The sequence below is a fragment of the Alligator mississippiensis genome, chromosome 11 (assembly GCF_030867095.1).
Source record: "Alligator mississippiensis isolate rAllMis1 chromosome 11, rAllMis1, whole genome shotgun sequence".
NCBI classification, from domain to species: Eukaryota; Metazoa; Chordata; order Crocodylia; family Alligatoridae; genus Alligator; species Alligator mississippiensis.
In genome coordinates, this window is record NC_081834.1 from 26,672,282 (window position 1) to 26,693,812 (window position 21,531).

Genomic DNA, 21,531 nt, shown 5'->3' on the forward strand with positions numbered 1-21,531 from the left:
AAATGTTTTAAAGACCATATTTTTTAAAACCTTTACTCACCCATTTAATTGTAACCTGTTTTGTGGTTTTCTGCATAGTATAAATATATGCTTTGTATCAGTAACAAAAGCTTGCTGTGTGTTTCCCGAACTTCTTAGCTATGCTATTTAAAAATTTATTGCAAAAATATTTCAATTTCATTTTAGGTGGATTGTTTCTCAAACTCCTTTCCTAAAACAGAAGCTATGTTTTCAGTTTTGCAAGCATAAAATGTATCCTTGATTGGTCAATTTCTCTTTTTTCATTCTTATACATTGAAATCAGTTGGAGAGTCTACAGGTAAACATTAACTTCTTAACTGAAGCTTAGAACAATCTATTTTTGTTTAAAATGTAACATTTCTAATAATTTATAATGGCAACATTGGAAAGCCCTTAACAGTAATAGAGCACTTATTTTCAATAAGAATACAAAAATGACTTAATCGAGATTGGAGTCAAAATTAGATATTTGACATCAGTATTCCAAACACTACAGTTTGACCAGTGAGAGAGAAAATTGGTTCACATCAACTCACATGCAGGTTTATTTATAATCTGGTAGTTTATTCTTTTTAGTTTGAAGCAGCTGATTACATTTATTTTTTTTTCTATTGTCAGCTCTAAACCCATTAATCAGATGAAATGAAAATAAGTCCCTTGGTGGGTGCCTACCAAAAGTACAACAGTGAAGGAGGAAAACTTGATGTCATTTGTTGGATTCTGACTTTTATTTTGAAGTGAAGGTTCACAATTATTAAAATTTAGACAAGTATGGCATGAGTTTCAGCCCTTCCCTCTCAAATAGCAGGCTGTCAGCTGTATGCTAATGAGTTGAACAATTAAAACACCATCCTCTCTGGCCCTACTGATCTGGCCACTCTACTGAGACAAAGAACTGTGTACACCTGTTGTGCATGTGGATGGTCCCTTTCTAATGTGTTACAATGATTAGAGTAAAAGCTAGAGGAGTATGGTGAGCAAGGGTTAAACAGGACAGCAGTGACTGTGAAACTTAAATTTTCCAGGAAATATAAGAGGAACATTTGTGAAAGGAATCAAGTTACAAAGAGAGTTCTGCTAACTTCATTATGCTGAAATATTCCAGATTGCATGCTTCAGACTATTCCCATTCTTCTCTTGCGTGATCTAAAAGGATGGGTTTTTTCCTTTTTGCTAAATGTGTAAATAATGGAAATGACTCTACTGCAAAGCAGATGCTTTTGGTTTGCTTCTGATGATATAGTTATTTTACATGTATTTGTGTAAGGGGCATATTTATAGCTGCAATGCAAAGAATGTACTGACACAGTTTTGGAGGGCCTTGGGGGGACTGGAGAGTCTTAACAAAGTATTTCCATTTGGAGTGCTCATTACTAAAAATATGTCAAGTTTTCATTTACATTCAAAAGAAGCCGTCTCTAAAAGTCTACATTTAAAAGCACTGGTGAGATTAAATTGTTGGAGTTAAGAATCAGTTTTAAGAAGTGCTGCAAGGTTTTCACTTCTCCCTAGAGCCTGTTCTTTTGAGGATTGGTATCAGTGGGAGTTGAAGGCTGTAAGCACCTTTCAGGAACTCTAGGATCAGTCCTTAAATAAGAATTCCAGTGAGGGGTTGTGGGTCTATATAACTCATGCTTAAAAGGAAGGCAGTGAAAGAACTAAAGTACAGCTAGAAAAATTAATCTGTTATGTTGGGTCTAAATGTTTTTAGGTTTGTTATTTTTGAGCAGTTAACATTTAATTTGCCTTCATGGTTACTGTAAACTTTTACTTGGATGTGTATTGTTAGTTCTCACAAAAAGAGATGTTAGCTTTCTTTCAGTTGGTACATTAAGTTCACATCACATGCTGAAACCAAAATTGCTGATGTGACAGGCAGTTTGGTAATATAAAATATTTTAAATAAGTAAATATTTTGCTGTAAACCTTGTTAGCCTCAGTTGTTTTTGTTGGATTTGTGAGCATCCATTACCAGGAACTGGAACATGGACTTAAATTCAGCCCTTTTTATTTCCAATCTATTTTCTGAATCTGTCAGAATTAATCTGTCAGTCTGTCATCTTTAGATTAGCCCTTGATTTTTAGAGGTGCCAAGAATCTGGCAGCTGTTAGGTTATGTTTGTACGCAGCTTCGAGAATTTTTTTGCGATGCTTTTTGTAAATAGGCTTTAGAGCTAACCTGCCCCTGAAGCCTTTCAGCAGTCTGTAGCTTGAATAAAAGCACCCTCATGTGTTAGGATTAAGCATAACCAGGAGAAACAAATCAAACACAGAGCCTCTAAGGCAAAATTCAGCAAAGGCTTTTATTTTTAAAAAAGCCCGATCTTAGCAGCGCGTTTCATATTATAATATTGTGAAGAGAATTGTTTATTTTGTAGGCTAAAATACCACGGCCTGTGCGTGTCTGCTACTGCTGAAGACCATCACAAAGTTCACAGTGGCTGCAGTTTCAGTAGAACTGAGATCTCTAGGAGAACTTCCTCACAAATGAGCACCATCACATTCAAAAGGAAAAAAAAATATATACCATAAATGGCACTAGGCTGTTCTGAAGTGTATGATGAATGGTTGAATACAAACCAACCTATAAAAAAAACAGACCAGAATGGCCTAGTAGTAGCTTTAAAATTTTTTAAATTAATTAATTAATTTATTTATTTATTTATTTTTAAATACTTTTCTTGTTCCTGTGTGTTAGCTCACAGGAAACTGTATATTAAACAAAGGATAAACTTGCATAAGGGTATTTATCTCTCTCTGGGTAAAACCCATACTAAGACATGAAAGGTAAAAGCTGCATTAATTACTCAAGAGGGATTCAAAGCTCAGCAGTTTACTGGGATTGAAGGATTTATTGAAAAACAGTGGTTCTCATGTGTAACTCCAGGCAATAAACCTATTTAATTAAAGGCTTAATCTTCTAGTTGACATGTTTGCTACTGTTCCAATAAAAAGCTTCATCTGTAGCCAATTTTTGTAACATACAGTAATAGCAGAATTCTTGTTCGTTTTTCCTCTTAGGGTTTGTTTTGTTTTGGTTTTTTTTAACTGTTCTTTGAATTGCTTTGGTTATATTTTAAAATAAAATGTTTCTAAATATTCTGTACATTTGGGAATCAGAACCTTTAAGGAAGCAGTTTTGAGGTTCGTTGTTTTTAAACTAGAGCTGCATTTCTCATACCTCTTTTTAAAGCTTGTTCCAAAAGAAAGTATTTAAATTGTAGGAATAGAATTGTCCTAGTGCATGGCTTTTCCTAAAGATTTTGCCTTAAATCTGTGTGTGTGTATGTTCACATGCGTTATCTGTATGTTAAATATAACTAGTGCAAGTTCAGGCAAAATCTGCAAAAACAAAAAAATTGTTTGTTTTTAAGTCTAATCATTCTTATGTTTATATCAATTTAGAAGTTTATTCACTTTTGTATATTCACCTCTTGTTAAGAGCATGTATTGGAAATACCCACAGGACAACAAAAATGGCAGAGGAGCAGGGCTTCTCTCGTGTGATAACAAACTGTAGTGTGACTGTTATTGCTTTATTAAGCCTAAAAAGGAGTGAAATGAGAAATTACTTACTGAAGTGTATAAAATAATGGTATTGTGAAAACAGACTATATTCTTTAATCCTATTTCATAAAAGAAGAAGGGTCTAAATGGTAAAACAAACAAACAACCCCCAGTGTTCATGCCACAGGAGGTCAGAACCATTAATTTGGCAGGATTTCCTTTAAAGAACACAGTTTTATGAGTGTTAAAGTTCACAGCTTTGCATGCTGAAGAAGATCCAAGGGAAATCAAATCTTATGCCTCAGGGCAGAGGATCAGGAGGAAAAAATGACTCCTCTGTAGTTTGACATTGAAAAATTTGCTAAGTCATTCTATGGTTACAGTCAAGTTTTGGTCAGTGTATGGGTTGAATAATTTTATCCAGTATGGTGTGGTCCAGTGTAATGGTAAAATTCAACTGTATCTTTCCTACTCTGAACCAGTATTATAATTTGGGTCCTCAGTCTTTTAAATATGTAGGGTGCCTATATGTGAGCAGGGAGGCTGCTCCAACACACTAATTTCAGTGCATCAGAGCAGACTTGATTTAAATGAGTCTGTTGGAGTGTGGCAATTACCGTGCTCCAGCAGCCTCCAGCTTCTCATGTCAGCATCCCTGCTGTTCCAAATGGCAACAGAAGCGCTTTACCTAATGCTTGTTCAATGAGCTTTAGATAAAGTGCCCTGACGACATTTTGAAGTGTGGTGACATGATACATGAGATGCTACAGGTGCTTTAATTAGAGTGGCTCTTGGAGCCCCCAGTATATGTATATATGCCCTTAAACTTTACTCACAGGAGTTGTCCCATCAGTGTATCTAAGAGTGTTGGAAGCATGCACAGTGGCATTTTTTGAATACTTTTTCTACAAGGTCAAGGCCTGTTCAGTTTACAAATATTTTGTATGCAGAAAAATCTGTCTTGTAGAGTATGTTCATATCTCAATTCTCAGTACTTTTGGCTACAGGAAAACTATTTGGGGTTTGTTTTTTTTAAAGTTTTACATCTCTGGGAAATAACATGCTTGTATCTTACATCAGGGATTAGCATTAATTTACAAATGTGAACTTTTTCCTGGGTTTGAACCTTTGATAGGAGCACATTTGCTTTTCTTTGCTTCAGGTTGGAACTCATCGGGAAGAAGGTGTCAGCCTCAACAGCAATCATTCAGTCCTGCCCAGTACAGTGTCTGCTCAGAGCACAGAGCTAAATCATAAAACACAAGAAAGCTATAGAGGTAACTATCCTGTAGAACTCAGTGGCAAAGTAGGATATTTTTGTACTCAGAGGTCATCAAGGCTGTAGAACTAAATCAGTATGCAAAAGAACGAGTAGGTGATTTAGGCAACAATGTGACATAGGACTTTGTTTCTGTTACTTTAGATTGTTAATTACTATATTTGCCAACTTTTTTATATTCCTTGAAGAATTCTAAGGGTATTCTTACTTCTTACTTATTTCTATCCAAATTCCACACAAGAGCTCGCATCACAGCTACCACTCTGTCAACTACATTGAATTGGCCAGAACTTCTTTTTCAGTATTTGAGTGCCAGTGGAAAATCAGCTAGGAGGGTCGCTGTTGAGTGGCCTTTTCACAGATGCGAACTGTGTAACTCAAAGCAGACCTGTAGTTCAGTATGCGGCCAATAAATATGGAAAGCCAAAATCTAGCATGGAGTGGCTCCCTAAATTCTTAGCTTGAAAAGTTAAGAGTTCACGGTTTACTCAATGCGTGCAGTATTCCCTAGCCGCTTCCCTGAAAACACCATCGATATCCAATCTCGCCCTCCTTAAAAGACTGTCTGTGCTGTGACTTGTTCTGATTTGGAGTCTACAGCACTAACTGCATATGTTCCATAATTGTTCCACCATCAGCTCTCTTGCTTCACAACTTCCTTTGCAGGGAGCTAGTAGCCTTTATCCTAGCTCAGGCTTTCCTACATGCTAATAATATTTCTTTTCACCAAACCTCCAAGTCATATGCCAAATCACTGTCCTGAAATATAATACAGTACTTTTATTTGCAGCCAACTTTCACCTTTTACTGTACAAGTCGTGTGTTAGCTTTCAGCAGAGTAGTGTAGTCCCAGCTGCTTCTTTCCTTAGTGAGAAGCATAGGTCTATCTTTTCTCCCCTGCTCATCCAAACCCAGAAAGGTTGCTAACCAAATACGAATCATCTTCCCATAATGTCAGTGTGTGGCGTATGAACCTAGGTATCATATAGGAGTTGTTTGTGTTGGCTAATTTGTCATGTCCTTTTTCAGAAGAGCAACTTTAGAGCTCTGACCTGTCACCTGCAAATTAAATATATAGCTGATAGACAACTTGGATTAAAGCTTCTTAGCCAAACTTGACCACTCCTCCAGCTGAACAACAGAATACAAGAAAAATGAAATAAATGTCCAGCCACCCATGGACATCAGTCCTCCCATAGATCACTAAGGAATAACCCCTTAGGAATTCCCTAAGGAATAACTAAATAGTCTTATAACATGCTTCATAGGTCAACAAGTGTAGGCTACATTGGAGCAAGGGACTGGGGACTGAATTACGAAATCAAGAGCTCTTCAGAGAGAGTTAGGCAGAAGGTGGGGTAGAGTGGCACCTTAGAGTAATGATTCTCAACAAAAGTGCTGCAGCGTCCTAGGGATCCCTTTAAGGTTGCTGCACTGCGTTAGCACAGTTGGGTGTGCAAAAACATACATGATTCACAAGATAAACCCAGAGATTTTGAATAGGAATCCTGAGTATCGAAAGGTTTTTGACCTGTTGTGGTCATTCTGAGTTCTTTGCAACAGGTAATGCTCTACAGTTTTTCCATAATCAAGAAAAGAGTGAAAGCTAAAAGCCAATGGGTGTCTTGAATCTAAAAAGGTTGAAAACTACTGACTTAGAGACTAACTGGTTCAGAGAGACTTGCCTCTCAAAAGCTTATGCCTCTCTGAATCAGTTAATATCTACAGTTCCACCCCGCTCTATCTTCTCCCTGACTTCAGGCTAACACAGCTAACCACCTCTCTGCTCTGAGAAAGTTATTTATGTAGTAGCTTGCCTGACAAATCATTTACAACCAGTAATGAGTCAAATTCAGTTACAATCCTGTTAAACTTCCAAAATGTTTCCATCTATTTTTACCAGCTATATTATCAAATTAGCACTGAAGTGACTGATCTGTACAGATGCTGTGGAACTGGGTCAAAGCAACGTGTGGTTGCTTCCAGTAGAGTGTGGTTTTGGGGTTTTTTCCATGTCTGTCAGTGCCCATAATGTCCACATTTGCAGTGTGCTGCTACTCCCATTGTAACCACCTCCCTCCTGCTAATTTCTGGCTTCTAAGTTACCCAATATTTGTTTGAGATGCTCCTAATAGATGTTAAAGCATAAGGAAGTGCTTGCTGTGATTGTAATTTATACTGAGCTCTGTTTGTTTATAGCATTATCAGGTGGTTTGCAGAGCCAGTCTGTGGCCATAGGTCCAACAGAAATTAAGTCTGAACATAAGGAGAAAGATGAAAATATACACGAACCTCCCTCATCTGATGACATGAAGTCAGATGATGAATCCTCCCAGAAGGATATCAAAGTTTCATCTAGAGGAAGAACAAGGTATGCTATTAGCATATAAGCATAGAAATCTGACATGCATCTGTTTGCAGCTCACACTATGTTGCATTATGTCCTCACCATTGATACCTTTGAATTCAGTTCCAAAACTACCTTTTTCTCTCGCATCAACTATCTTTATGGTTTTTCTCCCAAGCCAGGGGTTAATACTCAAAGACACTAACTCAGAAATGACAACTCTTGTCCTATCTGTTGTTTGTACCTCAAGATGAAGAACTGATCAGAAGTTTGGATAAAGGGCTTTTTAAAATGACTAAGACTGAAATGTGTAACTGTTTGGACTAAAATATTCACTGTATCATGCAGCACACATTATAACAATTACTGGCATTTGTACATAGAGGAATCTAAGTGTTCAGTTTAATAACATACAGAGTAAACAGTAGAGGGTTTTAAATTCTTATTTTTTATTCTTTTTGGAATTTCATGATTATCCTGTCCAGAGTGTCTATAGCTATTTAGCATCAGTTTGGAGTGGAGTAAGAAGAAAATCCTTAGCTGCAAATTTCCCCCTGAATCTACCCAAACAGCTTTAACAGGAAAAAAACATATTTTTCTCAAAATGATTAATTTAATTTAAGTTAGATATTACTTGTGAATTTTAATACAGTTACAATACAAAATCTAGTAGATGATACGTAATCTCCGAATGTAATAGAGTATCAGCCAGCCAGCTAGCAAGGCAGCATTTTTTATTACAGCTACTTGTGAAAGGACACTGTATATATAAATATTACTTAATGCAAAGAAAATTCTACAGCTAAAAGTTACTGAATACAGCTTTTCAGTCAAGTAATAGCTCATAAGAGTGGCACCAGAAATGTCCAGGTATTTTTATTAATTAGCCACTTGAATATTCTTCATTAATATTTTCGATCATGCCACTTGTATGCTTTTAATATGAAGTGGGAAACAGTTTAAAATGAGTCAGAGGAATTTTGATCCAGCACGGACATTTTTGGTTTGTCATTTGCCACGTACACTTGTGAAGTTCAGACCTAAAATACACCTAGACCTCCAGAAAATGTTGAGTGTACCCGTATCTTCCCTCTTGTCTTCCAGCAGTACTAATGAAGATGAAGATTTAAACCCAGAGCAGAAGATAGAAAGGGAGAAAGAAAGGAGAATGGCAAATAATGCTAGAGAACGCTTGCGTGTACGAGATATTAATGAAGCATTCAAAGAACTTGGCCGTATGTGTCAACTTCACCTGAAGAGTGAAAAACCACAGACAAAATTGCTTATTCTTCACCAAGCTGTGGCAGTCATCCTCAGTCTAGAGCAACAAGTCAGAGGTTAGTGGGCTTCTACTCTGACAAATAGTGAAGTGGCTTTATGTAATGGTTTGTAGCTTCCTTTACTGCTTCCATCTTGTTCCATATTTATATTTTCCTTCTAATGTATGTGGCAACTAACCATATGGACAGCTTGCTAAAAATATACTTGCTTTTATGTACAAATGTTAATTTTCCTTAAGAAAAGCAAGAAAGTATTCAAAATAAAATAGGGTCAGGATTCTTTAATTCTCTTTTCTGTGTTGCAGTTAGCCATTTCTGCTGGACATCTGAATTGGTTATTAGAAAAAAAAAAAAAAGATCCTGACTTGTAACAGGTGTGCACTTACCAGGATCAAATTTTACCAAAAGGAAAGGTTTATAACTTAGAGAATAATTGTATGTAGTTAATGGTAGGCAAGTGAGTTTGATTTAGATTTACTTAAGTTTAAAGTACAGTATTTTATGCAGAGTAATTTTGAATAGTGTTTATCATTTCTTATATATGCAAGAAAACCTAAAAGATATTTTTAATTGCTTCCATATTTTTATTATTTCACGTCCGTCTGGCCAGCACGACATTGGTGTCGATGGTGTTAGAGAAATTGCACAGTAAAAGTAATCTGGTGGAATCCATGACAGGAAGGTTTCCTCCAGGGGTCCCAAAGAAGGAGACTGGGTGCTCAAGGGCATGCAGGATGTCCATGGCAGAGCAGGCAATTCCAGCAGCTGCTAGTCCAGCAGCTTTACCAGTATTCCATCCTTACCCTCATCAGTTTATTTCCCTCTGTTTCTTTTCTTTCCCTCCTGTGTACAATTTGTGCTTCTCCATAAAAGTCAATATCAGGTTCGGAGGGGAGGTGAGAAAGCACGGAATTGTTTGTAGACTGATATGACTTTACGGGGAAAAATAGAGGAAAAAATATTGTTTTTATTTTATTTCCCATTGTACAATGTACAATTTGCTAAACTCTTATCAACAAATACACATCCATGTCATCCTATTGATGCCCCTTCTAGAGGTCATATTGAAAAACAGGTCTGGATAATACTGTCATTCTCCAGTGTTAATGGAACTGCTATTGACCTTCATATCTAAGCTCCTTTTAAATTCATTAAAAAAACCCCCAATGAAATTAGATAGCAGAGCCAACTGTCTGTCTCATGAGACTACCACTTAATAGTCAGGTGAGTGCCCTCATTTTTTCTTCTCCCTTCAGGCTGGCTGAACACCTCTCCTTTATATTTTATTTCTCATCTGATGCATTTCCATCAGATGCAAATGTCTTCCAGGTGTAGATGATACAGAGGTGCCAACACTGGTGTCTCTGAATGACACTTCATGTTTTCTGTTGCTTCTATTGGTAACTTGCACTTTTTATTTTCATCTCCAGTGATGTTACCTATATTTTGTGTGTTTAGATCAAGATAATCATAGGACAAATATTTATTAGAAATGACAAAGTGAATAAATTAATACCAGGCATAAGTACTTTATGTCAAGAATTTGACACTGTGCTTTGAGGCATTGCATTATTGATGCAGTGTTAATATAATTAAGTTACCATCAAACAGTATTGGATAAAATATAAGATTAATGTAGAAACCATAGTGTTTAGCCTCCCGCTGACTTTCCCTTGGAAAAATAATTTGGCCTGAAGATTGCTATACTTACTTTGAAGGCAAAGGCAAATATTACTAATAAAGTAGGAAGAAAATCCATCAACTGTTTTTGAGTTACATGAATATGGACTTGGAACTAACTCCTAGATCATCAAGTCTCGTCTGCTGCTACCATTGGCAACCATGTCATATAATCTATGTCAAACTTCATCTGAAAACTAGTTGGCATTTTTGCCCTCCTGCACCTGTTTGAAAGCTGTTCCAGAACCTTACTCCTCTGATGATACAGACCTTTCCCTTTTCAGCCTCAGTTTAATCATGGCCAATTTACACTGATTTGATTTTGTGCCAGTGTTCCTTTTTAGCTTAAGTGGTGGTTCTTTGTTCCAGGTCTTTACCTCCTGATATACTTAAAGAGAAAACCATATCCTCTCTTGGCTCTCATTTGCTATGTGAAACAAGCCAAACTTTCTTTAGTCTCTTTTCTTTGTTTCCCCGATCATCCTAGTGTCCTTCTATGTACCTGTTCCAGTTTGAATGTTTTTTTCTTGAACACGGGTAACCAGAATTGTATAAGGTACTCCCAAATGAGGTTTTATCCCTGCCTTGTTCAGTGATGTTAACCCTTCCCTGTCTTTACCAGAAATGCTGCTTCTGATGCTTCCTAGGATCACATTTCACTTTCATGTCTGTCCTCACCTCAGTGGCTGTCAGGATCTTGAGACCAGTGTCATTTAAATTAAAAACTACTTTGATTTGAAACCTTGTCTGAAGACTGATGCATTTTTAGCTCCTGAAGCTGAATAGTGTTGGTTACTACCATTTTAAAGATTCCACATGATTAAATCTCCTTGAAAACTCTGGGTCTGCTATAATTAAAAAAAATAAATTGTAGTTTGGTAACTTTGTTAACATTTTTTGCTGCAGGCTGTTTGGGGCTCACTCATGCTTAGTAATGCCAAGGAGTGGCTTTTGCCAGTGAGTTTGGCAAAAGCAGAATCATGCACATTGTGTGTACAAGTTGCCCTCTCCTATCAAGTTGTCCATACTACTGTAGTTGCAGGTCAAAACAGTTCTTCAGGTAGCTCAAATAGGAATGCTTGGAGTGAGAGGATAAGGTTTTTCATAATGACTCTGCAGGTGTATGCAGTTTTAGTCTGCAGAGAATGTTGTCTCTTCATAAGTTAATTTGGATCCATGTCCCAACCAAAACCATGTTTTTTTACTTCTTATGACCCCAAAAAAAAGAGAGAAAAGGAAACCCTCACGTTTTCAGGTGTTTAGTTAAAGTTCAGAAAAATAGAACGTTATCTGAAAACGTTGACTTAATTTAGTTACTGCTCTGAAATTAAAATGATTCTTTAAGAAACAAAAAGAATCATATTTGTCATCTTAGTCTGCCCGGTCAGCTTGTATTATGCTACCAAACTTGAAGCAAGGCAAATTCAGCTTTGACTCATGCAAGAAGCAGTACAGGAAACACAAACATTTAACAAGTTGCCATTATTTGAAAAATAAATCCAATTTCTGTCAATGAAGTTCCTGGAGGAAAGTATAAAAACGGGAAACATTTGTGTTGGCAGCCTACAACATGGCTGGTACTGACTTTCTAAAGTTAAAGGAAATATGGTCAAATTATTCGCCACCCTGGATGCCCCATCAGAATGGTCTCTTGGTCTGCAGGCCTCTTTTGCAGAGGTAGTAAGTAGAGGTGCAGTGATTCATTGGTCCCATATCAGATCAGCACCAATATAGGGAAAATTGACAGTATCAGAAATTGGCTTTTTTTGCCTGATATGGCCAATAATGTGGCCGATAAACACCCTGTGCATGTGCACAGCTGGTGCATGCACATGGCCAGGAGTGCAGCCTGATAGCTTGGAGACCCGCATTTGTCTGGTAAGTCTGGTGTGGGGGAGGATGTATGGAAGGGGCAGGCGCTACCAGGCTGGGGCGGGGCACAGGACAGAGCCACGGCTCATTGGGGTGCTCCTGCTGCTGCTGCTGCGCACACCCCAGGAAGGCATGGGAGGCATGTGTCCCCAGTTCGGGGTGGGGTGGGCTGCCACTGTGGGCTGGGACAGCGCCAGCATCTTCCCGGTGCGGGCTGAGCCAGGCTGCACTTGGGGTGGGCAGCAGTGGCGTAGGGAGGGGGGCAATGGTGAATTTTGGGGTGGCTATAGCCCCCTCTGTAGCCCCCTGCCAGCTCTGCCGCTGCTCGCTCCCAGCACTGCCCAGCCCAGCCCTCACCGGGAAGAGCGTGGTGCCGCCCAGGTCCCAGCCCACACTGGCAGCCCACCCTGCTCTGCTCCACGCAGATCCAGGGGCACAAACCCCCCCACACACACCCTCCTGGGGTGTGCTTAGGGTGGGAGCTACCCACACCCTGCAGACGAACCCCTCACAGCTCTGTCCCCTGCTCTGTCCCACTTTGGCTGAGCAGCGCCTGCCCCTGCCCCACTTTCTCCCTCACCACGGGGGCCTTGATCTACACCCCCATGCCCCTGCGCTCCCCCCTCCTCTTCCCCCACACCAGACTTACCATCCCAATGCTGATCTCCAACCTGCCTGGCTGCATATCGGAATTGGATTGGTTTTGCTCCTTAAAAATCGGCCATTGGTATCGGCCCAAAAAATCTCTATCGGTGCACCCCTAGTAGCAAGTAAGAAAAAGAAGTTGAATAGTCCAGGATTATGCAGGAAGTTCATGGGGAGCCAGCAGCACATTTTTGTCACTTAACAGCACCAAGTGGCTTTTGAAAACCAAATGGCTGACCTGGCAACTTGAGAATTTGTAGGTAAGAATAGAGAATGAGTAACAGCATCACTGGCTGCCTGCAGACATTAAAAAAAAAGAAAACAAACCCCAAAAACTGCACTTTACTTGGAAGAAGCAGTGCATTACTTTGACCCAGCTCTTCAGCATCTATATAGGGTGCTTTAGCAGGGCTTTTTGGTGCCTTTAGCTAAATCAGTCAGATTCAATCAGCTATTAGATAAAAGTGCCAAAAAAGCCCCACTAAAGCGCTCCATCTGTACAGGCATTGGGCGAGCTGGGTCCAACTAAGGCGCTACCTCTTCTGGGCATGTGCAGGGCTTGGTGCAGGAATGTACTAAGCTTAAAGTAAAGTGCTGGGGGGTGGGGGGTCTGAGGGGGTTGTTTTTTTAAACATCTGCAAGCAGCCACTATAGCTAACTCTTACCACTCTTGTTCCACTGCAGGGCTGGGAAGAAGGCAGTAGGTATATGATTGTCCATCAGGCAATATGATATCAACAGCACTGTCCTGACTTTAGCGCAGAAGCAAATGGCAAATGCCCAAATGTATTTATCCCTGTATGTTTGTAGCTTAGCAAGTTTCTTTGGTAACAGAGCCAGATTTTTAAGGTATTTAGATGCTTGCTTAAAGATACAGATAGGTGGATATTGAGTTTTCAAAAGTGTTGAGTCTAGCAGAAGTACTAGCACTCCTGAGAACTCTTCTGGAAACCTGTCTAAATCTTTAAATGCCCAAATACTTCTAAACACCTTGTCTTAAAGATCAGTCTCCTGGAGAATGCTCAGGTCTCTTTAGTGCATTGCCCTGTTGTAAATAAGCAAATGTTCACACTCAGTATCAATATGTGGGATATCAGCGGTAGTTTTTCTCATGTTACAGAGAGGAACTTAAACCCCAAAGCAGCCTGCCTTAAGAGAAGGGAAGAAGAAAAAGTTTCTGCCGTATCGGCAGAGCCACCAACACCACACCCAGGAAGCCACCCTGGGCTTAGTGAAACTACCAACCCTATGGGTCATATGTGAACACCAGCCAGGTATGTCTCTTGTCTGTACAAAAGACCCCCTCCCCTGTCAGTGGTTTTACTGGCTATAACTTGTTTTGGTGTCTGAAGTTTGAAAGCCAGCAAAGACATAAATGTGTATTATTCTCAGTAAGTGGAGTTGCCATTGGAACAAATTGCTAGATAAACCAAAAGTACTCAGTATTTTCAGTGCCCTTACTTTATCAAAGTCATAATGCTCATGGCCAGCTCGGTGGTATTTATTTCTGCCTACCACTTGCACTGTATTTTATAAAGACATGAGATTGCATTTTAAAAGTACTGTGCATAGAATTTGTTTCACAGTTTCTGTTCGCTTCAGCTAAAGGTGCTCTGGCATCTTGGAACCTTAAGAAAGTGTACCTGCAGCCGAGTCTGGGGGAACCAGTTCCCCTGTGCTGGGCTGCATGCTCACTGTTCAGGTTGCCAGCGAGCAGGGAACCGAGTCCAAGGCTTGGGTCGTGATGCCCAGCTTCCCACACCAATGGTCATGCAGTTGAGATCAGAGGAATTTTATGCCTGATCCCAAACCTGCCATGCAAGTCTGGAGATTATATTAGCATCTTCCAGGAGCCATATGTAGCACAAAACACTACTCTGGCTACATCTAAGCAGTGCAGGATGGTGCTGTGTTGAGACATTCTACCTTAGCTGTGCTCATGCTGGTGCCTGTGCCAGAAGCAATGTAGAAACATTTGTGTGGGGGGCAGTAAGCTCATTGAGGCTTAGAGCCTACTATGCCATGTGCAGCACTGCACTGAAACAACTGCACCACTTGCAGTTGGGGGGCCCCAGTGAAGGATGTCTCAGTTCACATTGCTTTCACTGTAGAGACCACCCTTTGTGTCCCTTTAGTTTTCTTTCATTTCTTACCAATATGATAGTCCATTGATTTACAGGACAGCCTCTATGATGAATGTTCAATTTTTGGTAGGAAAATGTTAGCTATACATTCTCAGTAAATAGAAATCAACTCATTGATTATTTTTAAACCAGCTCTAATATTGCAGACTTATGGCTTCCTCCTTCCAAAGAATACATAAATATCATAATGTTCCTGATCACAGGAACTCAGTCAGTGCCCTTCTTAAAAGAATAAGCTCTTAACGGATTGTCCACTTGCCACTTTGTCTACTTGCCTGTAGTTCCTGTATTCTGGAAAGTCTGAAACAATTGTGTGTGTAAAGATGTATAACATGTAGTGGTCGTGTCCTTCTAAAGCAAACAAGCTTAATAAGCATTGAACAAGAAAGAAAGGTGTACTCTTCCTTAGCTTTTTTTTTTTTTTTTAAGCAATGTAAAATGGGTCGATCCTGGTTTCTGTATGTCATGATTAGCAGTCTTACTGCAGACATAACACGACTCTTTTCTGTGTTGCAATTAAAATAGATTTGATGGCTTAGTCCAATTGCTGGTAAATATTAGGGATGTGCAAAGTGGGCCCTATTCGATTCAGATTCAGCCTGAATCAGACAGTGATTCTGTTTATCGATTTAGATCACTGTCCCTGATTCGATTCAGCCAAATGTGAAGATTCGATGCTGATTCAGGGAATCAGCAATTCGGACATAGACACAGCTTTAAATTTAGTTTTCTACATACCTCAAGGTACCAGCACAGCTCATGAATGATGTGATGCTGGGATGGATGGAGCGTCCCATAGGAGCACGCCCCCCCCCCCAACGTGGTTGCCGGTGAACCCGGAAGTGGATCAGAAGTAATTCCAGTCCGCTTCCGGGTTTCCTGGGGAGCGCACTGTTGGTCCCCCCCCCCAGCTCAGCAATCGGCTGCAGGGAGACCTCGGATACACCCCCAGATCCATGAGGCACTAGTTGCCAAGCCATGGGGGCACAGGGGAAGCCCCCAGCATGCTCTCCAGCAGACCTGGAAGTGGACCAGAAGTGCTTTTGGTCCACTTCTGGGTGTGCTGCTGAGCGCGCTCTGCAGCCCTCCCCCACGCTTCTGTGGGACACTCCATGCGTTCCAGCGTCACAGCATTCACGAGCCACCTGCTACCTAGAGGTATGTAGAAAAAACATTTAAAGCTGTCTATGTCCAAATCGTCAAATCTTTCCAAATCTCTCCAAATCAATTCGGAGGGTTCCAATTTGATTCAGAGATATTAAAGGGTCCTCTGATTTGATTCGGATTCAGAGATTTGACCACCAAATCGGGCCAAATCTCTGCCAAATCAGATCGGGGACTGAAGCTTTGCATAGCCCTAGTAAATATCCACATAACAAGAATGGCCAACCTAACTGGCATTTTAGTTGGCAGTCTCTGCAGAGAATAGGTATGGAGACTGAGCTATATTGTCATCCTGCCAAGAGATAGTTTTCCCAGGCTAGTTTTGCTGGCCATGTCATTTTAGTAGAATATTGTTTACAGTATTGCTGGATGTGAATAAGGAAGATGGGACTCAAGGGCTCTGTTTGATAATTTCATTCACATTAAATTCAGTTAAATTGCCATTAGTGATAGCCCCAATCTTTGCAGTAGTTTTGCTGTTTGTTTTTCCTTAATTCTTGAACTAATATAATTTTTTTTCTCCCAAACTTTTATGCCAGAATTCCAGAATTATGGTAGGATATATAGAAGGTGACCTTTCTTCACAAGGACACAGACAACTAGCATTATATGAAGACACAAATCTGACAGGAGAAAACACTTGAAGCAAGAAACCCAAATGCAATCTTATGATCAAAGCTACTGGTCAACACCTGCATCAGAAGTGAAGATACAAAGATCTTCAGATAGAATTTCAGCCCATGAAATACTCTGAACATATCATTCTGTTGCAAGCAGTGTGTCGCTTCTGCACAATCAGAGACTGTTGTGATCTCTCCACTCATTGTGGAAGTTGCCTTGTGCCTAAACTGAATTGACAAATGCATTGTAACTACAAATTTTATTTATTGTTATGGAACTGTAAAGGTCTACATATAAAGGGAAAAGTTAACATGTTGAAAGCTGATAGAATTTCAGCTGATGCCAGCATTTGTTAAAGCTGTTCACATTCAGAGAACAAAGCCGCGACAACCGTTGACCCTTAGCATTCCCAGCATACCTATTAGTGTCTTAAAAAAGGAAGGGAAAAGTCTTTTGTTGTCCTTTCCATTCCTTTTGCCATATGACTAGTGTTTTCCACGCAATAGGAAAATATTCCTTGGTATAGCTTTTTATGTTATTTTTGGTCTCTGTTAATCTGAACAGTTATGGTCATAGTTACTCTCCCATACCAAGCTCCATGCTTCAAGCCAATAGAAAGTCTGGTGACTACAGACAGGAGCAAAACTATGACCATAACATTTCTTGGATTTAAAAAGTGGTATTTTTTTCCCTCAGACTTTTCTCAAACATTTTTATTTCTAATTATTAAAACCTTTTTAGGCTTCTAGGCTTCATAGTAAAGCTTGTAACGTGAAGTGTAAATTGGGTGGGGAGAATCTACTTTGTTAGAGTTGCTTTGTTTTCCAAGCAGTAAGTACTACATCTAGTACATGTAAAGTGTTAGCTGTACGTAAGCACAAAATGCATCAAAATACAAAGGAGATTTTTCAGGCTGTAATTATGGTGAATAGTAAAATCCTAGATTCACCATGGCAGGTAGTGTGATGAACTAACCACGAGCTGTGGTGGGTAATTACATAATGGAATAAAAGAGCAATGGTCACCAATCTTTTTTATTGTATACATTAATTATCTTGTTATTTTTGTATGGCTTGTCCATGAGAGACTTCAGAGTATAAATCAGTTATAAACAAGCCACCCCTTCCCAAGCCATATAAGCATTAAACCATTAAATGTTGCTCCACCTGAACAGTATCTAAAAGTATTCCTTTGTCACAAACGGTGAGATGGTTAAATCCCTTTGAACTTCCATGGAAACTGTCTTCCACTGCAAAGACCATGGGAGTAAATTATCAAGCCAAGGTTGTCTTAGCTGTTGTTTGTATATTGCCTCTTTCATCTGTGGCAATCAGTTCACAAATAAAAAAAAGGAACAAAGCAATTAATAATTTTATTAATTTGAAAGAACAAAAAATGGGTTGTTAAACAGACTAATGAATTTAAGATCATGTTTTGGATGGTTCCTAACAAACCAGTTATTTGTGAAATTAGTGGACTCATTTCTATTGCTTTAATTTGCATATATCATCAAATAACATCTGACTATATCTGTGGCCTTGTTCTTCATTTCAGTGTTTATCAGCTAAACAAATTTGTTGCTTATGAGGTGTGAAAGTGATCATGTGCCACTGCCTGGCCTTTTTCCTTCTAAGCTTGTTGTCTTTTTGGCTATATTAGACTTTGCAGTATGCCCAGAAGCTTTCCTTCATAAAATAGAAAGAAAAAAACATTTGGCTTATTTTTCACTGTAGCTAGTCTTTTATACAATAATCTTGTAAGAAAATTTCTTGAATTCTAAATATTACTCTTTCTAGATTTTTGAAATCGAAAAAGTTTTCAGTAAAAAGTTTCTTACTTTATTTTACTATATTAGGTAGTAAAAATGTAGGGTTATTTACCATAACCTGTTCATTAATATCAGAAATTTACAATAGCATTGTAAGACCATAGTAGGGTTCTAGCATACCGTGTAGTACCTATGGAGTATTGTAAGAGCTAATTGTCCGAGATGAATTGCTTCTCATCTTGTTCTCCAGTTTCCATTGTTGGTTTATTGCAGATTTGTACCCTGTGTCAAATTTCAAGGTATTGCTGATAAACCTTTTCAACCAGCAGCAAGAAGTTCAAAAATTTTTCTGTCAGTGTAACAGAAAACACTATGTATATAACATTTATGTAGCAATAAATGTGCCATCTTTTTTAACATGGTAAATCAGTGAGTTTTTTTTTAATTTCTCTCATCATAGATTGTGTTGCTTGAAAACCTATGGCATCACAGCTTCTCTGGTTACTTGACTAAAAAATGCACAGAATTTAAAAACATAGGGCATTTATACCCCCACTTTTTTCCACTGACACACCGGAGATCCACCACTTTGAGTCTGTTCCCCACACGAGCTGAGGTGAACTGCACTGCATGACATGTGGAAAATGGCAGTGGTGCACTTTTGAACTAAAGCACCTCCAAGATGTTTTAGTTCAAAAGTGCGCTGCACCATTTTCTTAATGCTGCCGTGCATTTTGCTGCTTATAAAACTACATGTCGCAGCACCGGGTACTTCTCAAAGTGCCCGGCACTGCAACACACGCATGTGTACAAATGCCCACACTGCTTAAATTGGAGACATAAAATGGGCTTTTTGCTGCTCTCAAAGCTGGTGGCAAAACCCTTCTTGAGTTCAGCCAAGCATGGAGTTGCACAGGAAAATTTTAAGTGGGCAGCAACAAAAATGCTACTACATACCTATAATTTGTACCTGTACAACCTTCATGCACTATGATTAAGAATTTGTTAGGATATATTTAGCCTATGTTGCAATTTTAATGAATACTGAGCCATTCCTGTGCATCTATAAGATATACAACATTTCAGATAAAAAACAAGTTGAGTAAACACACAGGTATACATATAATTTCACACACAATAAGAAGGAATGATTATTCTATTTATAATATGCAGCTGTTTAAAACAAAAAACTTGGCCTAATGCAGGAAAGGAGGCTCCATCAACATGTAAGTAAAATGAGTCTTTCAATGTTACTGTAATTGGCAGTCTTTTTACTAGCCCTGGAACAATGTGGTGATTGATGGATCTGATACCTTCTCCAGCACAGACCCTTTTCTATCCCAGTAAACTTTTTCGTGCCCTGGTAGTGATTCTAAATGCAGCCTTCAAGCCCTACTTTATCAGGTAAACCTGCCCTCTTCCAGTCCCATGCCAGAAATGACAAGTGTTGGAGTCTGCAGAGGAAATGAAAACAATTTTTTTGTTCACTTCTGTCTTTCCGATTCTATCTTTCTACATCTCTGGCCTCCTGTTTCCATGAACACACTTCCCCAATCATAATCATCCATTCATCTATTTTGGTGATTCATTGCCTCTTCCTCCTTCATTTTGTTTCTTCCTTTAAAAGAATAACACATTTGGCTCTTAGGCCATCAAGGGGACAAGATTTATGCTAGCATATCTTTGTTAAAATTCAATTAGAAACTAATGGCCATTCAGGCTGTGTGAAGCTTCGGTCCCTGATTTGATTCAGCGAGATTCAGCCTGAATCGGTAGCCAAATCTCTGAATCTGAATCGAATCAGGAGACCCTTTAATCTCTTCAAATCAATTCGGAGATTCAGACATAGACACAGCTTTAAATGTTCATTTTGCATACCTCTAGGTAGCAGGGGCTTGGGAATGCTGCGATGCAGGGGGGGATGGAGTGTCCTACAGAAGCACGAGGCGCTTCCCAGAGTACTTGGCAGCAGACCAAGAAGTGGACCAGAAGCACTTCCAGTCCACTTCTGGATCTGCCAGGGAGTGCACTGGGTCCTCCCCCTGCACGGCTTGGCGACTGGTGCCTCCCTGGTCTGGGGAGGGCGGGGCACCCGGGGTTCCCCCACAGCCGATTGCTGAGCTGGGGTGCTCCCCAGCATGCTTGGCAGCAGACCCGGAAGCGGGCCAGAAGCACTTCTGGTCCACTTCCAGGTTCACCGCTGAGCATGTGGAGGACCACCCCGCACTCCTGTAGGCTGCTCCATGCACCCCAGCATCACAGCGTTCACAAGCCGTGCTGGTACCTCAAGGTACGTAGAAAAAACTTTTAAAGCTGTGTCTATGACCGAATCGATGATTCTCTGAATCAGCATTGAATCTTCAGATTCAGGTTCGACTGAATCGAATCAGGGCCAGTAATCCAAATCAATGAATCTAATCACGGTCTTTCATTCGGGTCAAATCCGAATTGAATAGGGCCTGCTTCGCGCACCCCTAATGGCCATCTGAAACATTGCAGGAAATACCTTTTCTGTATTCCCAAACCAGGGAAAGGCTTGAAAATGGACTTGACTTTTCTTCTTCCAGCACTAAGTAGATTCTGTTGAGAAGAGGAGATTGCAGACACGCATCCCAGAGGAACAAACTAACCATAAGCAGCATGAAGCTATTACAGAACAAAAATGAGAGAAAAGGTAATGGAGCCTGAAAAGCAAAAACTAGGTCCTGAGAGATGTTTGTCTCTTGAATTGATAACAATACTTAACTGCTTATATCTGTATATATTGCCTACAGATTTCAAAGGTTTTGTGAGGGAGGAAAAGAATGCTGTTCCCATTTTCCAGATGGAAAACTAGTCTATGCATCCAGAAAACTGTGAAAGTGCCCTCCAAGGAGAGAAAAGAGGCTGTTGTAGTATGTATCAGCAGAGTTAAACTAATATACCCTGTCCCTGCCTCCCACTAGACTGGATAAAGTTATAAAGATGCTTTATACATCCCATAAATAAATATAGTAGCATAAGTTTCCTTTATATCAGCATTGCTGCATTTACCATTTGGGTAGTGGGCGTAATTATTGTAATTTAAGAAGCAATTGAAAAACAAAAACCAGAAAAAAAATGTTACCCATACTACTATAATACCAGTAAGACTGAACAGACCAGATCAGAAGAAAAGAGACTGTGACCTGTCCATGCTGAGATTAGAATCTCCTCATTCTCCC

At 39.6% G+C, this 21,531-nt stretch overlaps 1 protein-coding gene across 17 annotated transcripts in view; it reads left to right on the forward strand.

Annotated features, from left to right (window-relative positions):
* Positions 1-18,745, forward strand: part of TCF12 (transcription factor 12) — a 314,097-nt gene extending 295,352 nt beyond the window's left edge. For 12 of the 17 annotated variants that reach the window (XM_059714710.1, XM_059714712.1, XM_059714715.1 and 9 more), the window contains 5 exons: positions 4,691-4,805; positions 7,007-7,178; positions 8,259-8,491; positions 13,752-13,905; positions 16,479-18,745. In XM_059714710.1, the coding sequence (XP_059570693.1) occupies positions 4,691-4,805; positions 7,007-7,178; positions 8,259-8,491; positions 13,752-13,894 (663 nt within the window). In that variant the 3' untranslated portion in view covers positions 13,895-13,905; positions 16,479-18,745. The remainder of the gene's footprint in view (positions 1-4,690; positions 4,806-7,006; positions 7,179-8,258; positions 8,492-13,751; positions 13,906-16,478) is intronic. The other 5 variants (XM_059714711.1, XM_059714716.1, XM_059714726.1 and 2 more) reach the window with 1 other exon arrangement.
* The last annotated feature ends 2,786 nt before the right edge of the window (positions 18,746-21,531 follow it).